The sequence below is a fragment of the Telmatherina bonti genome, assembly GCF_933228915.1.
Source record: "Telmatherina bonti genome assembly, chromosome: 11".
Taxonomy (NCBI): Eukaryota; Metazoa; Chordata; class Actinopteri; order Atheriniformes; family Telmatherinidae; genus Telmatherina; species Telmatherina bonti.
This window is the reverse complement of record NC_136629.1, coordinates 26,981,381-26,998,587: the sequence shown is the minus strand read 5'-3', so window position 1 is coordinate 26,998,587 and position 17,207 is coordinate 26,981,381. Positions and strand designations below refer to the sequence as shown.

The window sequence follows — 17,207 nt, the reverse complement described above, 5'->3', positions numbered from 1 at the left end:
CTACTAAAGCATGAGCCTGCTCTTATATGCCCTGCTTTTACATCTATACAGGCAAAATTGCATTATCATAGTAAACTTGCACGGGATATCAAATGGTGTAATCACATTGAAGACCAAGAGACTGGAGGTCCAGAGCATTTGTTTAGAGACCTTTTTAAAAGGCCTTGCACAGCACATGCCTCTTCCCAGAATAATCTGACGCATGCAGACATGCCTGGAACAATGAGCAAACATATTAATCTTATAACTCAAGGGCGATCTAGGGAATTACAGGAGGGAAAAGATGATTACCACATTGGGCTCCCAGAGGACCCATATATGTGCACACATCTGGTACAGAAGAAGACAACACTGCAGAAAGTGTGATGGAAATGTTTTGGAGCAATTGGGGGGGGGGGGGGGTGCTAATTCCACTGAGACAAAACAGATGTCTGAATGACAGAAAGGTTTCCCCCAAACTCTTCCGTCACGAGTCAGGAATACTTTGCATCCCTTTGTTACTATGGAAACCGCACAGGGAGTTTGTAATAGAGCCAAATTATGCTTGTCTCTGATGATACATGCTTTTTAATGATATTACATTGCGGTTATTTCCATTACCAGCCTACCATCAGTCTTTGAAAGGCTTTCCACCCGCTTCCCCCCATAGACCCGTGTGCGTCTGCGCCATAACAGCAATCCGCTGCTTCATGTCAAGGTTTTTTTTTTTTTATTATTATTATTTTCATGACCATCGGCTGGGAATCTTGAAGCGCTTCACACTGAGCGAGTGGCGTTTGCTGAAGTCGTAGGCGTGGTTTTTTCTTTTTTTTCTTTTTTTTTTTGGATGAAGATGCTCCGTCTGCTCCCGCTGGGATTCCCACCTGCCCTCACACCGCGTTTGTCACAGCGCCAGCTGGCGTTTTCCTCAGCTCCACACACTACAGCACATACTTCATTTGTTAGTTTTCATTTTCATAGTGGATAAAGACATTTTTGTCAGGGGTGTTGTGTAATTGCGGGGCTCTGAGGGACGCCCGGTTTGATCACATCCGAGCGACGCACGGCGCGCAGCGCTTGGTGGAGAGATAAACAAGAAGCGGACGGCGCGTCGCCTGGTCGCCTGGCCTCCAGGCAGCAGCAGCGGGGAAGAAACCGCAGCAGAGGCTCTGCTTCATGTGCACGGCTCCTCGAAGCGTAGGTCGTGCCCGCAACGATTTTCAGGGATGGAAAATCCACGGAAAACCCACGAAAGATCCCACTGGCTTGGTGTACTTGTGGTGGCGTTTGTTTTCCTTCTAGTGGACAGCAAGAGAGCCAGGCAGCCTCGCTGTCCCTTGTCATGTACATGTACCAAAGATAACGCGCTGTGCGAAAGCGCAGGATCGATCCCTCGGAGCTTTCCCCCCGATGTCATATCACTGTAAGTCCCGTTTTTGTTTTTTTTTGTTTTTTGTTTTATATCAAACATAAACCAATTGTTTTCTATTAGTGATGTACATGCAGAGCTTTCTGTTCTGCTGGAGACGTGGATTTTAATGCTGCTGCATATCCAAGGAACATGCTGCAATAACTGTTCGCATGACAGTCTGCTGAAAAGCTGAACAGTGTGTGTTTGTGTTTGTCATGGTTTTTTTTTCCCTCTCAGATCATTTGTCAAGTCGGAATTCACCGAAATCCCCAAGGAGAGCTTCATCCACACGCCTGCCCTGCATCTCCTGTGAGAAACGTCTTCAAAGCTTTTTGTTTCTTTTTTTTTTTAAGATGCTGTCGGTCCCCCAGTGAGCTGATCAACGCCATGTTTAATGTTCAAGACATTTTCATTCCAATCATGCAACACATAATGCTAACTGGGACAAATCATTTTGTAAAGTGTATCTTACTAAATGGTTGTAAATTGTCTGTCATTCATGTCAGGGTAAGTTGAAGTTGCCTATTAGTGCATGTGTCAATCAGATGTTGCTTTAGATTCAGATGGATTGTTGGAGACACCCTCATTTTTTTCATGAGGGAATCCTGTATTTTACTGTCTCATGGGTGCTGTTCCTCAAAAGTAACATGTAAGACAGCAACAATCCTCACATAGCACTGGTCCTTATCTTGGAAATATTGGGTTAACGCTAGGAATAAATGTTTTCTCTCAGTTTATCAGTGATCATGCAGTGAAATATTAACTTGAAGATCCTCTGCAGTCTCTTCACAGCCAACAACCTGGAATCTATAAACGAGGATGCCTTTCTTGGTCTTCCTCATCTAGAGTATCTGTGAGTTGATACAGTTTTGTCATAGAAGCCTTTTCCAGTGACAAAGAGTGTTTCCCTTCTAAAGCATTTACTTTCTCATTTTTTCCCCTCCCAGATTCATAGAAAACAACCAAATCCAGTCGATATCACCGCATGCTTTCCGAGGACTAAAAACCTTAGTGCACCTGTGAGTACATATGGTTCCTTTGCAACAAAGCAAGAGATCCTTTTAATCAAAAACAGCTTGAGCTATATGATGTAATCCATCTTCAGGAGGAAGCGAGCACTGCTGCAAAGAAATGCCATGGAGACATTAGCAACACTGTGCAGCTGTTAATATGATTACCAAGCTATTCATGTTGATGTCACCGTTCTGATTTCAATATTTTATTGCGGACTGAGCAAAATAAGTCTGTAAAAAGTCTTACATTCCATATCGGTGACAGAAGAATGCTAGTAAACAGCTAACTTTTATTGGCCAGGTCTACTTTTCTTTTTTTATGTTGCAGAAAAGCCATAAAATGGCTGAGGAAGCAGCTCTAAAAATAGCTTCATGTTTCCTCAAACTCAAAATAAGCAACCTTCCTGGCTTTGCAGTGTGGCAATAATGTGCCCACGCTCTTTAGCAGATATCTGATTATGGGACATACCACACCGTATAGCCATATGAGAATTGGTATGAAGAAGGAAGCGGTTGGTGCATTTTGAATCAATATTGAAACTTAAACGTTGAACAAAATATTTCTTTCTCATTTATTAGGAGTCTGGCCAACAACAATCTGGAGACCCTGCCCAAAGATTTGTTCAAGGGTCTTGAGGCCTTGACAAAAGTGTGAGTAGGTTTTTTCTCCCCCCTAACACAGGAAATTATTACATACATTTACTGTGCTTGATCTGTAATACAGTGATCAATGAGCTTTCTGTTCACTCTTCTAAATTTAGTGCACTGTATCATTTATTCCACTTCTGCCCGGGTCTGACAAATGAGTAGGCAGCTGGTGCTTTTAAAGGCATTAAAATTACATGCAGCAGGGAAAAAGGAAGACCATTTGCAATCTATCATCTGATGAAGATGTCCAGTTCTCTCTTCCAGCTTCTCTTAATGTCAGTGAAAGCAAGGAGTGAAGCTGTGATGTCCATTGAGGACAGGAGCACCTGCCTCGTTGACACTTTTGAGAGTTATAATCATTAATGAGTGGAAAAGTGTTTTTTTAAAGCTTTTGGCCTTTGCTGTTTCTCCTTATAGAGACTTACGTGGAAACCAGTTTGCTTGTGACTGTAAGCTGAAATGGTTGGTGGAGTGGATATACAGCACCAATGCCACCATGGATCATATTTACTGTAAAAGCCCAGCTTCACAGATGGACAAGAAGATTAATGACCTGGTGCCACAGTCCTTTGACTGCATCACCACAGGTTTTGTACAAAACACATCAGTGTTTTTACCGACTTTCCCCCAGTAATCGGCTTCCCTGAGCTTTTTAATGTTACAGTGAGTGTTTTATTTTTTGTTTTTCCCACAGAGTTTGCCTCCTACCAGTCTCTAAAGTTTGAATCCATATCGGTGGAAGCATTTTCCTTCGGGACTGATCAGTATGTTGTGTTTGCCCAGCCCTTCATTGGGAAATGCAGCTTTCTAGAATGGGATCATGTTGAGACAGTCTTCAGGAACTTTGACGACATTGACAGTAAGTAGCGTTCAGTATGTAACTGTGTATAAGCCACAGGAGTTTTAGAAGAAAGCTAAAGACCAATAGAGGAACCTCTATGAAGACACATATTAACTGTTCCATCTCTTCACCAGGTACATCAACGGTGATCTGCAAACCCCTCGTAATTGATAACCAGCTCTTCATCATTGTGGCTCAGCTGTTCGGAGGTTCACACATCTACAAGCGTGACATCTCCGCCAACAAATTCATCAAGCTCCAAGGCATCGACATCCTGAGAATCCGCAAACCAAATGATGTTGAGACTTTCCGCATTGACGGAGAATCTTTCTTCGTCATAGCAGATAGCTCCAAGGCTGGTTCCACCACCATCTACAAATGGAACGGTAATGGCTTCTACTCCCATCAGTCCCTTCATCCCTGGTACCGTGATACCGATGTGGAGTACCTGGAGATCTCCTCCAAACCTCACCTGATCCTGTCCAGCAGCTCCCAGAGGCCTGTCATTTACCAGTGGAACAAAATCACCAAGCTGTTTGAGAGACGCACCGACATCCCAGAAATGGAGGACGTTTACGCAGTGAAGCACTTCCAAGTCAAATCTGACCTTTTTATTTGCCTGACGCGCTTTATTGGTGACTCCAAAGTGATGCGCTGGGATGGGGCACTCTTCAGAGAGCTGCAGACCATGCCCTCTCGGGGCTCCATGGTGTTCCAGCCTTTTGCTGTAGGCAGCTGGCAATATGCCATTCTGGGCAGCGATTACTCCTTTACCCAGGTGTACCGCTGGGATGCCAAGAAGGGCGAGTTTGTTCATTTCCAGGAGCTAAACATCCAGGCGCCTAGAGCCTTCTCGCCAGTTTCAATAGACAACCGTCAGTTCCTGCTAGCCTCCAGTTTCAAAGGGAAAACTCAGATCTATGAGCACCTGGTCATTGATTTGAGCAACTGAGGGACTGTTTTACTTCTTTGTTTATTGATTGGTTAGTTATTCTAGTGACTATGAAGTCTGAAGGCCATTTCAGATGCAGTGCTGAACACCTCAGAGTGTTTATCCCGACTTGAGAAAGGTAGGCATCGCTCCCATTCATTTTTAAAATGTTTTTGTTAAAATCATGCACGGTAAATCTAAACATAACAGCATATATGTCAAACAAATGTTTGTCAGAGATGCACGCATCTCAGGTTAGGATAAGACCCAAAATCTTAATATCTAAATGCATGTAGGGCCCAAATAGTCTGTCAGTAATTTATATTTAACATCAGGCAGTCTTTTTTTTTTTTTTTTTTTTAGGGATAGGGGGAGAGGGGTATTAATCATTTTACATCATTTAACAATGTTTTTATCTTTGTAACCTCATATTTATCTACAGATAGAAATATTAAAATGAAACTTTTTAACCTGTTAACATGTTTAACTGAACAAATCTGCCAAAATGAAATGTTTACACTTTTCTCTTTCCATTTGTATGTTACCAAATTTGTAAATGAAGATTTTGTAAGTTGAAGAGGGACCACAGATAGAGGATGATTCAAAGTAATGCCTATCATTTAAAAGAAATATATATCAAGACATATTGTGAGTCTACTTGTATATCCCTGCAGCTTACGTTTTTATTGTTAATGGTTTGTATAATGTTAAAGTATTGAGCAGGTTTTCATAACTGGGAACTATCAAAACTATTTTCAACTCCAAGATCATCACTAAGATGAAAAAGTTAGTGTTCATGAACTTTAACTTTGACTAACATGTATGCAAAATACACCAATTGTGTCATGCGTAGGACTAATGTTATTTAGAGTTAATAAAGGTTAATTCATCTGAGTTCCATTCTGTGTAACCTTACATAACAAGTCTGACATCTTGACACTAAGTCCATCGACTTCTTTGGTCTTACGGATTTCTGTGTACTTATGGTAGAAATGACAATTAAATTGAATAAATAAAAACAAATAAAATCCTTTTATTTTGTCCAACAAAGTGTACGCCTCAAATCTACAAAGCAGCACATTACAATGTAATGGAATAAATACAATAATATCCGTTGAATTAAAAACAAAATTTAACAGAAAAAAAAAAGAAAAGAAAAAAGGAGATACACAAGTACCTGCACAGTCATACTGGTAAGCAGGACTTAATCAGGCTCTTTAGAAAGTTTTCATAACAAAACTCTCAACATTTGACCTTCTCATGCATTGTCTGTCCTGTGAATAAAGGCATCCAGTCCTTTGCTTTCTAAAGTAAACTAATTAAACCCAGCAATTTTGCAAGTGAAGACTACCAAATCTAACATAAAAACAAAAAAACAAACAAACAGGTGCATACTCTCATGTTCATACACATCACCCTGGAATACTTGTGCAATTGCAGCAGGGATCCCAAAAATCACCTGTACCTACTGCTGAGAGAAAATAAAGTGAACACATTTTCAGCTTCGACTGAAGATACTACTCAAGTCTATGTGGTGCAACTTAGTATTTTTTCCATAGGCAAAAAAATATAACATAAAAGGCAAGGGAACACATCCCTTCATATTCCACAAAATAATTTAGTGATCTTTAAATAAAATTAAAAACACTTTCTATATGGTGGCTCTTATAAAAGAAAAAAAACAAAGAAGGGAGGTTTAAAAAAAAAAAAAAAAAAAATTCACAGAAAGAATAATGCTCTAAGAGACAATTATATTAGGAAAGAAATCTATCGCATGAAAAAAAGACATTATTAACAGTAAAATTCTATACAGAACTCAAAATCAATATACAATACAGTACCTCCAGATGTTATGCATACAGTACACTTTTATTTTTACATCATTTTAGTGGGGGATCCAGCCTGATCTATATACTGCCTTAACACAGGTTGAAAAGCGGTTACTTTAGCTTACAGTAAAATTTAATGGTTATTCAGCGAGGAGAGTAGATCTGAGAGTGGGCGATTAGAAAAACAGACTGAAAATATTATTGCAGGATGTTGATCTTCCGTTGCATACTGCAAGTTTTACATGACTGCGTCCGCCGATATGGAGCAGCGGGCTGATGAGAGATAGGGAGCTGGACGGAGGAAAATAAAGGACAAGGGGTTAGCTGTTTTTGCTGTCTGTCCGTCACATAGGTTAAACCTTGCAATCTCTCTCTTATCCACTACCCTGTACAGTACATTCGTGGCCAGTATTGCACATTACCAGCCGAGTCCACCCTGATTCTGTGTGGTGAGAACCTTCAGTGCTGATTTCTGTCCTGTAAGTCAACACTAATCCAGTGATGAGATGAGACTGTAACTAGACTGGGGTGCCATCTGCCGTCACAGTTTGAGCTCGTTGGCAATTTTACAGGCAATATTCTTAAAGGCGATGGACGTGCCCGATATCCTTTTGAAGCGCACGCCATTGAGTGAAAGGCGGGGCAGCTTGCACACCTCCATCTCCCACTGGACCAGATTGTCCTGGCGAGCGTCGCCGTGGACACAGAAAAGCAGGAAGCGCTCGCGCTGCTCGTAGTCACAGCTGTTGGCGTCCAGGACCTTTCTGATCTCTCTCATCATGTCGGCGGGCTCCATGGAGGAGGTGGTTTTCATGCTCCATGTGAAACGCAGCGAACGGGGCTTGGAGTCCCGACTGCCATCCTCCTTAGTTTCACCAGATGTGCTCCTATAGCAACAGAAGAGACGGAGAGAAAGAGCAGATGTTAAAGCAGGCAAAAGTTGACCACAGGAACTCATCATGGAGTCACCATTTCAAACCAGCTTCTCACCTCGGTGTTTCTGTCCTGGCACTGGCTTCTCCTTCACTAGGCACCCTGAAATAAACCAGGGACAGACTTATTTTCATGAGCTAATGTTAGCATCAGCCCCACCCACCCACTACCACCACCACCCGATCATCACTGGAAACAGAAGGGGATGTCAGGCATCATGCCAGGAAAGACTCCACAATCCCAGGAGTCAGGGCTCAGCAGACAATGAGGTGACCTTTTGAGGAACATCCGACTATAACTTACGTGAACGAAGTGCATCATCCCATCTAGTACCATACCTTTCCTTAATCCCCGCTGATGTGCAAAGAGTTGGAAAATGCTTCTAAAAGTTTGATTCTGCCTCTGTCGTTCACCTGATCTTTTCTGTACTCAGCATGAGTGCAAGGGTGAATAAGGAGAGGACAGCTGCATCTTGAAAAGCAAATATCTGGAGGCTCAGTAGAGAAAAAGCTGGCGAGCCGTGAGGTTTAGTTGTAAAGGCAGTGGACACAAGGAGAGGAGATACTCAGCATAACAAGGTGTAAGTAGGCAAGGATGTAGTGTGGTGGGCAAATAGGGATTAAGAACACACGGGCCAGGGTCAAAGTGGGCACAGAGAGGTTTAGTTTGTTTCTTTTCAATTTAATAATTTGGACAAAAGGGGAACAGGTGCAGCAAGCGTTATGTTCTCCTACCTCCGGGTTGACCTGAAAGACAGAGCTCTAGGCAGGGAGAAAAGGAGAAAAAGGCTGTGAGCGTCTAGCAGATGGGGAGCTCGAAGGTGATAAAAGGAGCTAACCGGATGAGGAGGGTCAGTCAGTCAGTCATAAGTATCCCATAATGGCTTTTTATTGTTGTGAGACAATCATGTCTAAAACACTAAACCAGATCTTTAAAACTGCTTAAATACAACTAATAAATATGTGTAATAAACAGCTTTTCACTGACCTGCGAACAAACTTTGAGGTGATCTTGCTGATGATCCCTGTTGAGGTACCCCTGCGTTGTTGTGCGAGAGCCCCTGTGTCGTGGGACAATGTGGGCGAAGCTGGGGGACCATTGTAAGTAGCACTGCGGCGGTCTCTGAGCTGAGCTCCATGAAAGGTGCTACGACTGGTGGTACCCCGGGGGAAACGGTTCTTCTCTGGGGTGCTAATACTGTGTGCAGAAGGAGAGGTGGAGGGACCACGTGGAGAAGAGCTGTAACATAAGCAAACACCATCAGAAGAGAGAAGCACGTGTGTCAAAAGATGCTGGGCATCAGCAGACTTGGTATTTATATAGTCACCACAAAATACACTTCAGGTCTTGCTTTAGAAGACCAGACCAGTTCAGATGCTGGGACATACTGCCTACCTGGCTTTAAGCTCTGTATTGTCATCAATGGGGGGCAGTGTGCTCTTTGAAGGATGCCCTGACGATGACATGGATTTAGTGTGGCGCGGTCGTGTGGAGCTCATTGCAGTTGATGGCGTGCTCCCCGACACCTCAGTTAAACTAAATATTGAGAATAGACAGCATTACTAAACCGGAGCAAAAATAAAGAAAAACATGCTTATTTGCCTATATCAAATAAAATAACTGGATATGCTCGTTTCCAAGTCCAATGGTATAAAAAAAAAAAAAAAAAAAAGACAGTTGGTGATATTTACCTGCTATCTTTGCCATTGGGAATGGCTGAATAACGATCAGTGGAGGATCGTTCACATACATATGTGTTTCTGCGAGTCATTGAACCGTTGGTCTGGTAGAAGAGAAAGACATGAAAATCCATGATATATATATATATATATGAAGCACAAGGTTATAAAGAAATTACATAAATAAAGACCACTTGGTTAACTTTCAGAGGCCAAGATCATATATCATAACTCTAGCAACTTACAGGCATGACGCTAATTTCATCTGAGGAAAGCTTGCAAGTATGTTTGCAGTAAATAACTTTTAAAACTAGTTGTTCTCAGAGAACATGGATGACAATTAGGGGGCAAAAGTGGGCAATTTCAGATTTAAACTACATAGTTTTTGTTAAAACTTAAGTCATCTGGTATTTGACAGGCCTTAAAACAAGGCACAAGGCAAATCTGCAAATTTACAAACACACATATTATTACATCGTGTCAATATCTTTTTAGTAAAAACAAAGTCAAAATGCAGAAGAAGACATGTGGTATAAGCTGTTGCTTTCCCGTGAATTAGGTAGTGCAAACAGAAGCATACAGCATAAAGTGTGCACATCTCTATGAAGGCAGAAGCTTTGGTCATTTGTGGCTGCAGAGTATAGACCATTCAGGTGTGTTTTCCTACAGTGCAAAGGACAAAATACAGCAGCAATAATCTTAGAGAATAAACTATTGTTACTCATCAGAGAGTGAAAGGCTAGAAGGTCAATTCCAAACAATTTGGCCTCTATCGGTGTACAACTGAAAGATTTGCCTGAAGTAGAAAACGCTTAAAGTTTCCTATCTTCTCAGACATGGACATTCAAGCGAACAATAACTAACCCAAACCCTCACCCCTAAAATCCAAGACAGTATAATTAAAAATGACTGAGATGAACCATGATCTATTTGGAAGAGTTGCAGAAAGAAAAGATTTTGAAAACCAGTATAGCAGCATAACTTAGGTTTGCAAATTGAGTCTGAACAAACCACAAACTTCTGTAACAATGTCCTCTGGGCCCAGTATGATGCACAGTATCATATTTTATGAAAACAAAACACAGCAGATCAACACAAACACCTCATCCCAGTTATCAAAACTGATGGGCCAGGATTGATGATTTGGGTTTGTTTGCACAGAACCTTTTCACCTTGGAATCGTTGAGTCAACTACAAACTCCTCTGTATACAAAATTACTGTAGAGTCAAATGTGTCATCTGTCTCTTTAACCCTAGAACACTAAGGTTGGGTGATTTTCAACCATGCCAATGTAAGCAAAAACACACTAATAAATCTACAACAACGGGCTAAAATGATTAGAATCAAGGTGGTGTTATTACCCATGGTCCACACTGAAATTTAACTGAAATACTTATAACCAGTGCTACCAACTTAAAAAAGATTAAGCAAAGCTGTTGAAACGTGCAATAAAATCCCTTCAAAAGATGTTAAAGACCAACAATTTCATATGGAACATGATTACATCAAGCTGCTGTTAAAGGTGATTCTGGTTACTAATACATCATGGATGTATTTAGTTTTTCAAACACGGGTTCTGCATTTGGATTAGTTTGTTAAATAAATACTGACAGTGTAATCATTCACGTGTTATCCAGCTGAGCCTGAGAGAGGTTAAGAAGAGCATATTTTTTCCCCACACATCTGTGGAGGCGGCATGATTTTGGGCGGCTGTAGCTCAGGAGGAAGAGCAGTTGTCCTTCAACTGGTAAGTTGGGGGATCGATTCCAGGCTTCCCCTGAAATGCCGAAGTGCCCTAGGGCAAGACACTGAACCCCAAACTGCCCCCCGATGTGCCTATTGGGGTATGAGTGTGTTGAGTGAGTGTGTGTGTGAATGGGTGAATGTGGCAAGTAGTGTAAAGCGCTTTGAGTGGTCTGTATGACTAGAAAAGCGCTATAGAAGTACAAGTCCATTTACCATTTACCATGATTTTCTAATATGAAGAATTTTTAAAACCACATAAAGCAACTTGGTTTCTTACAAACATCAGATGTGTTGTCTTACAACAGGACGGCGGTTTAATTGAACGTGACTTTACTGCTTCCAATTAATTCATACATTGCTTTAAATACGACAGTTCTCTCCAGTCTATGACTCTGGGTTTTGCCATTGACTTGAGCAGACTGAATTGTCACATAAGCAACCTGGCAGTGTTTAACCAATTAACAAATGGTATTAATTCACGTTTGCATATAACAAAACAGCACATGCCTTATTGAAATAGTACAATTATATATTTTTTTTACCAGTCTGATGATACTATAATACTATGCAATACTTCATAAAGAACATTTAGGTAATAACACAGGTATTTACAATATTTGTGTGTGCTTGTATTTGTCTTAGTCTTTTCTATAAAGGCAACTAGAGCAGGGGTGTCCAGTTTCAGTCCTCGAGGGAAACTGTCCTGCAGGTTTCCCATGTGTCCCTGTTCCAACGCATAAGTTGTTGGGTCCATTTGATTTGAGCCAGGTGTGCTGGAAAAGGGATACTTCAAAAGCCTGCAGGACAGCAGCCCGAGGACTGGCTGGACACATGTGAACTAGAACATACACTCTGCATTAACTTCCTTACCCCAACAGCACTTGTAGCTTTCTTCCTCTCCTGAACCCCCAGCGGTGAGGCAGGAACATCTCCTTTGGATGTGTTGAGTTCTAGCCGACGTGCTCCATCCCACTCTTCCCTGTGATCACTTTCCACACTCAAGGCCTGGCCACGCTTCGAGTACGACACTGCCGGTGGCACTGACGGACCCACTAGAGGTAAAAATATGGAGAAAAAAATTATGTGACTGTATAAGACAGTGGCTGCATCAGATAGATTCTGTATCAGACAGATTTTGGAAAGAACAAAATCAATAAGGACGAAGTCTTTGAAAAAGTAGCATCAAGCAAAGCCACTCAAAGCCAGGATTTACACATGATTCAATCTGTTAGGCCTCATACACGACAACAACACTTTAGTTCATAACAGGTACAGCTACAGGAGCAAAGGTGAGCACGTACGAAGCAAAGGTGTTCCCTCCTCATGCTTTGAGGTGCTGTTCCAAAGGGAGCTGCAGGAAAGCAGCCAGCCAGAAGATGGCGCCACAAACAATGGCTCATGACATAGTAGGAAGTTGCGACGCAACCAGTGAAGTATTCAGGTTCAGTCACTGATGTAATTTAATAAACTGACTACACAAATTAGCCAAGTTGAGCAAACATCATAGCTGTTAACATCTAACAGGAAGTGTTAGTTTTGTAAAAGCCTGATGAGTTTTATTCAGCCATCAAAGAAAACCAGTGATGCTGGCAGTGCTCTGAGTGTCTTGCTGAGAAACAACTCAGCAACTTCAAACCTGGTTTCTGATCATGCTGCCAATCGTCAGTGACTGAGAGCAACTTCCCCCTACAAAACACGCAGCCAGCAGCACTCTCAGAGCTGGGAAAGACGAGGTTACTTTACTTGGCTTCTCTACGACACCACCACCACCACCACCACCACCATCATCATCATCCCCACCATGATCACTGTAGCGTCGCTGCTTCTGATTGGCTGAGATGCTGCGCGTGACCTTGGGATGGGCAGGAGAAATGCTGGAGCTGTTGTTGATGTCGCTGGTTGGTCGCTGTCGCTGACCCAGGATACTGTTACTCAGAGGCTCGCTGCCTTCAAACTGCAAAGTGAAAGCACACAATGAGTGGTGTGGGTCAAACGGTTAAATGATGCCCAGTAAGTATAACAAACCTACCTCTGGAGCTTTTCGGCCCAGCAGCAAATAGGTGGCCATGACATCATCGTACTTCTGGCTTTGTAGAGACTCTGTGATCTCATCTTTCGGGAATCCCATAGTCACCATGAGCTCTGATGGAATATAGCAGAAAACAGGAGTGTGTAATCTGAGTCTGAGCATAATAAATACTGTATTGGCATCTGCACACCGACACTGATACACACCTATTCTAGATGTATCACTGAAGTCTGCTTCGGGCTCGATGTAAGGTTTGAGCTCATCCTCATCATGGCCCACATTCATCCAGTGGTCTTTCATGATTTGCTAACAAAGAAGCAGAGATATCACAGCTTAAATATTTAATCGTACCTCATGTCTCTTAATCATGCAGCGACATAAATGAGGAATGACACAGCAGTAAGCTCAGAAATGCACAGCTGTAATGGGATCAATTGCCATCACTGGTGGAGAAATCTTTACTATTGAACTGCCGTCTGGTTCTGACTGCAGGGGCGGTATTGACTGTGGGCAAAATGGGAGCGAAGTGACAACTTCATACTTTCTGCAATGAAGCAACAAAATTCAGCTTGAAGAAGGATGCAAAGTGCACACAGTGAATGAGAACTAATGCACTGAGAATCAGTGTTTCCAGCAAAGAATTACAGTAGACACGTCTTTAATCACAGATGCAAAATGTTTCCCCAATCTTCATCTGACAGGTCGTAAATAGTTGTCCTGTTGGTTTATAATAAAAAACAGCAGCAGTTATGTGCTTCCACATGATGCACAACAAGCTTACTGTAAATCACTGGCTCTGACTGCGTGTGCTGCTTTCGTAAAGCATTTCAGAGCAGAGAGAAAACAGCTGTGAAGATGCTGTAAATGGCAGGCAGTACCTCCAAACTGCCTCGTTTGACGGGGTTGAGCACAAGCAGCTTCTTCAGCAGGTTTTCACAGTCTGTGGACATGTAGAAGGGGATGCGGTACTTTCCTCGAAGCACCCGCTCCCTCAGCTCCTGCAAAATCAGATACAAACCAAATGAGAAAAACCACAAGGAAAAATGTTAGGAAAAAAAAGAGTTTTGTTTAATTTGGACAGAAAGGCCTGGTGTAAACACACGATTACTGTTTAAAGTTGCTGATTCTTTTGTCAGGCACATACAGAAAGACATAAGAATATATTTGTTTTACTTGATTTGTATATTTCTGATTTACATAGAATTAAACATTGATATTCCTTTAACTTTGTTGCTGCTCTGATGCAGTGAGGGAGGGGTCAACAACACAAGCAACTGCTTTCAGTTCACATTCAGTGAAACGATGAGTTGCTGATTTAACAGCATTGATTGGTGCAATAAAAAACCCACTCAGCCTTTGAACATTAATAAAAAATTACTTTCTGCATTCAATCTACTATTCCAAAAGTTCTGCATTATTAAAGACGGGGGGATTTATTTCTTCCATACCTGAAGTTAAACTACTGAGGAAAGGTAAACTTCTAATATGATTATTCAAGTACCAGCTTTTTTTGTGTTCATCCATATAAGCATGCTAATAGGACGTAAAAATGTATTTGGCACTTTTCCCCGCTACTTTAGCCTTTGCTGTCCAAGCAAATTCAGACTCAAACAGAATAATTAAATGCTCTCATTAATAAAAAATCTAGTCTGGATGCAGAGGATGGAGAGGTTACATATATCAAAAAGGAAAGAGATCAAATGTGTTACTATCCAAAAACAAAGCTTGAAAGATATTATGGTTTTAACAGTTGGATCCATCAATTAAGTTTTTCTCACAATGATATTAGGTCGTGCCATTATGTTATTTAAATGAGGAATGTTGTTGATACATGGATTTGATCACGGGGAAACAACAAAAGAGCAACAAAACAGGTATCTGGAAATATAATGTGCTATAAAACCTCTGATGAAATATGAAACATTTCCAACCCTGATAATTTTCAAATAGTATTCTGTTTTTTTTTTGTTTTTGAGACGTGAAATTTAGACAAACATTTCAATCATGTAATAATACTTTCTTGTGGAAACCAAAGATTATATAAGCTTTGTGCATTTAATAGTACTTTTAGTATTTACAGAATCATGTTTTAATTCTGTTCAATGTATTAAAGCTGAGGTAGGTCATCTTGCTCATAGACTTTTTATTTTTTTATTACTCTGGGTGAAGTGGTTCCCTGTCCTGATAGTAGTCTATACATTTTGTAATCATGAACAATAAGAAATATAGTTAGACCCCTCAGTTTACTGTAAATCTGTAAAAACCAATCAAAACGTTTGGGTGGAATTGATGTTGTTTATTTATAATATTTTTTAAATTTCTTCTGCGGCTCCCCTCCCCTCCCTCGCGCAGCGCATACCTGATAGCCACACCCTGCATATAAACAGCATGTTAGGTTAAAATTCAAAGTAGTGAAGAAGAAACTATGAAGGAAAACATAGCTGAGGAAATGCAGGAAGGATTTTCCCGACCCGACTCAGTTTACTTGCCTCCTCCCGCTAAACAGCCAAGAAAGATAAACTCGGTGGTGGTAAAAGCTGCAAACCAGAAAAGCACTCTGAGAGCGCAAACTTCCACCAAGGCCTTTAAAATATTCCTGGATCCAATCAGTGATCCGGATCACCACCAAAATCAAATCACCTCTTCCTTTTCACATTTCCAACAACTCCTGAAAATTTAATTAAAATCCATCCATAACTTTAAGTTATCTTGAACACAAACAGATAAACGCCGGTAAAAACATAATCTCCTTGGCGGAGGTAAGAAAAAAGCCTTGGATCACACAAGGAGTAAAACCAGAGGGGGAGGAGCTACAGGTGCTACTTTCACATCTTGCTAGCTTCCCAACCTTACCAACCCCAGCTTTAAGATAAAAGCATAATATTCTAAACATTAATAAAGCAGCTAAAAACGACTTGCTATGTGAAGATACAGCCATTTGCTTATGTTTGATGGTACACCGACACGGTTTCTGCTCTGTATTTGTTGTTTTTTATCATATTTGTTTTCAAATCTGGGTAGGATGCACATTTGTTTGCACAGTTTGTTTCTGTCCAAACACAAATTAAGCTTTTATCCATTACATAATCTTCTTTTAGTTATAAAGATTGCCACAAAGTAAGACAAAAAAGTACATGTAAAAGTACACGTAGGTCAGTTTTTAGGGCTCTTTGTAGCCATTTAGCATGCTCCAAGTTCAGTTGCACTTTTGGTTATTTCAGTTTGTTTTCATTTCTCAGAGACAATTGCATTTGAACTTAATGCTTAATGAGCATAGACGCTGCTTCTCCACAGAACAAATACTCACCTTTAGGTTCTGTCCATCGAAGGGCAGTGATCCGCTGACCAGCGTGTACAGGATAACTCCAAGGCTCCAGACGTCCACTTCAGGACCATCATACTTCTTTCCTTGGAAGAGCTCAGGGGCGGCGTATGGTGGGGAGCCACAGAAAGTGTCCAGTTTACTGCCAACGGTGAACTCATTGCTGAAGCCAAAGTCAGCTATCTTAATGTTCATGTCTGCATCTAGCAATAAGTTCTCTGCCTGCAGTGAAAAGAAAGACAGCAAATCAGCACGTAGCATTAGAAACACTGACTGGTTATGAAGCTTTTATTTGTGAGAATGCACAAACAGACGGATCCCAGTGAGGAGAATTCAGATCAGAAATGATCAGATACCTTACCTTTAGATCTCTGTGTACTATCCTCCTCTGGTGACAATACTGCACTGCAGACACAATCTGAAAAACACAAAATCAAGACATAAAATACCTTTTTGCTGTGCCTGGCATGATTGATCTTGATTCTTCTGATGTCATCCTGACCCTGTTGACACATCTTTACCTTGCTAAAATTTCTGGAAAACTTTAGGAAACCACCAAGTCACAGTTCATATGCCCAGATGGCTCTTAGGCCAAAGCTGTTAGCACTTGTTTTGACAGTTGACGGGGAAATTTCACTAATATATGCCATAATAAAAGCAATTGATCAAACAGAAAACGTGCTGTTCTCTGACAGAAGCTACCCAACTGCATGCACTTATAAACATGTTTACCTCTCAGGATTTTGAGCCTGTTATTCTGCACACACAGGCACACAAACTGCCCACATTGTGTCACACACTGCTCCTCTGAGTCATCCAACAACAAAACATGCTGAAAAGCACCA

The 17,207-nt window shown here is 41.2% G+C and overlaps 2 protein-coding genes across 5 annotated transcripts in view; one reads left to right on the top strand and one right to left on the bottom strand.

Moving 5' to 3' along the window:
- Positions 1–897: 897 nt before the first annotated feature.
- LOC306762669 (leucine-rich glioma-inactivated protein 1-like) lies at positions 898–5,750 on the top strand. Its single transcript, XM_079249236.1, has 8 exons — positions 898–1,402; positions 1,628–1,699; positions 2,172–2,243; positions 2,338–2,409; positions 2,983–3,054; positions 3,469–3,638; positions 3,746–3,910; positions 4,027–5,750. Exons 1-8 carry the CDS (start codon positions 1,206–1,208, stop codon positions 4,842–4,844), a joined length of 1,638 nt encoding a protein of 545 aa, XP_079105362.1. The 5' UTR covers positions 898–1,205; the 3' UTR covers positions 4,845–5,750.
- Positions 5,751–6,012: 262 nt separating this feature from the next.
- The window catches only part of LOC306762511 (serine/threonine-protein kinase MARK1-like), a 36,330-nt gene continuing 25,135 nt past the window's right edge, over positions 6,013–17,207 (bottom strand). Inside the window, exons 7-19 of one of the 4 annotated variants that reach the window (XM_079249010.1) lie at positions 16,724–16,780; positions 16,348–16,584; positions 13,919–14,038; positions 13,247–13,346; positions 13,041–13,153; positions 12,755–12,965; positions 11,882–12,063; positions 9,277–9,368; positions 8,981–9,121; positions 8,573–8,824; positions 8,320–8,346; positions 7,643–7,687; positions 6,013–7,539 (exon numbers count right to left, since the gene is read on the bottom strand). In XM_079249010.1, the coding sequence (XP_079105136.1) occupies positions 7,194–7,539; positions 7,643–7,687; positions 8,320–8,346; positions 8,573–8,824; positions 8,981–9,121; positions 9,277–9,368; positions 11,882–12,063; positions 12,755–12,965; positions 13,041–13,153; positions 13,247–13,346; positions 13,919–14,038; positions 16,348–16,584; positions 16,724–16,780 (1,923 nt within the window). In that variant the 3' untranslated portion in view covers positions 6,013–7,193. The remainder of the gene's footprint in view (positions 7,540–7,642; positions 7,688–8,319; positions 8,347–8,572; positions 8,825–8,980; positions 9,122–9,276; positions 9,369–11,881; positions 12,064–12,754; positions 12,966–13,040; positions 13,154–13,246; positions 13,347–13,918; positions 14,039–16,347; positions 16,585–16,723; positions 16,781–17,207) is intronic. The other 3 variants (XM_079249012.1, XM_079249011.1, XM_079249013.1) reach the window with 3 other exon arrangements.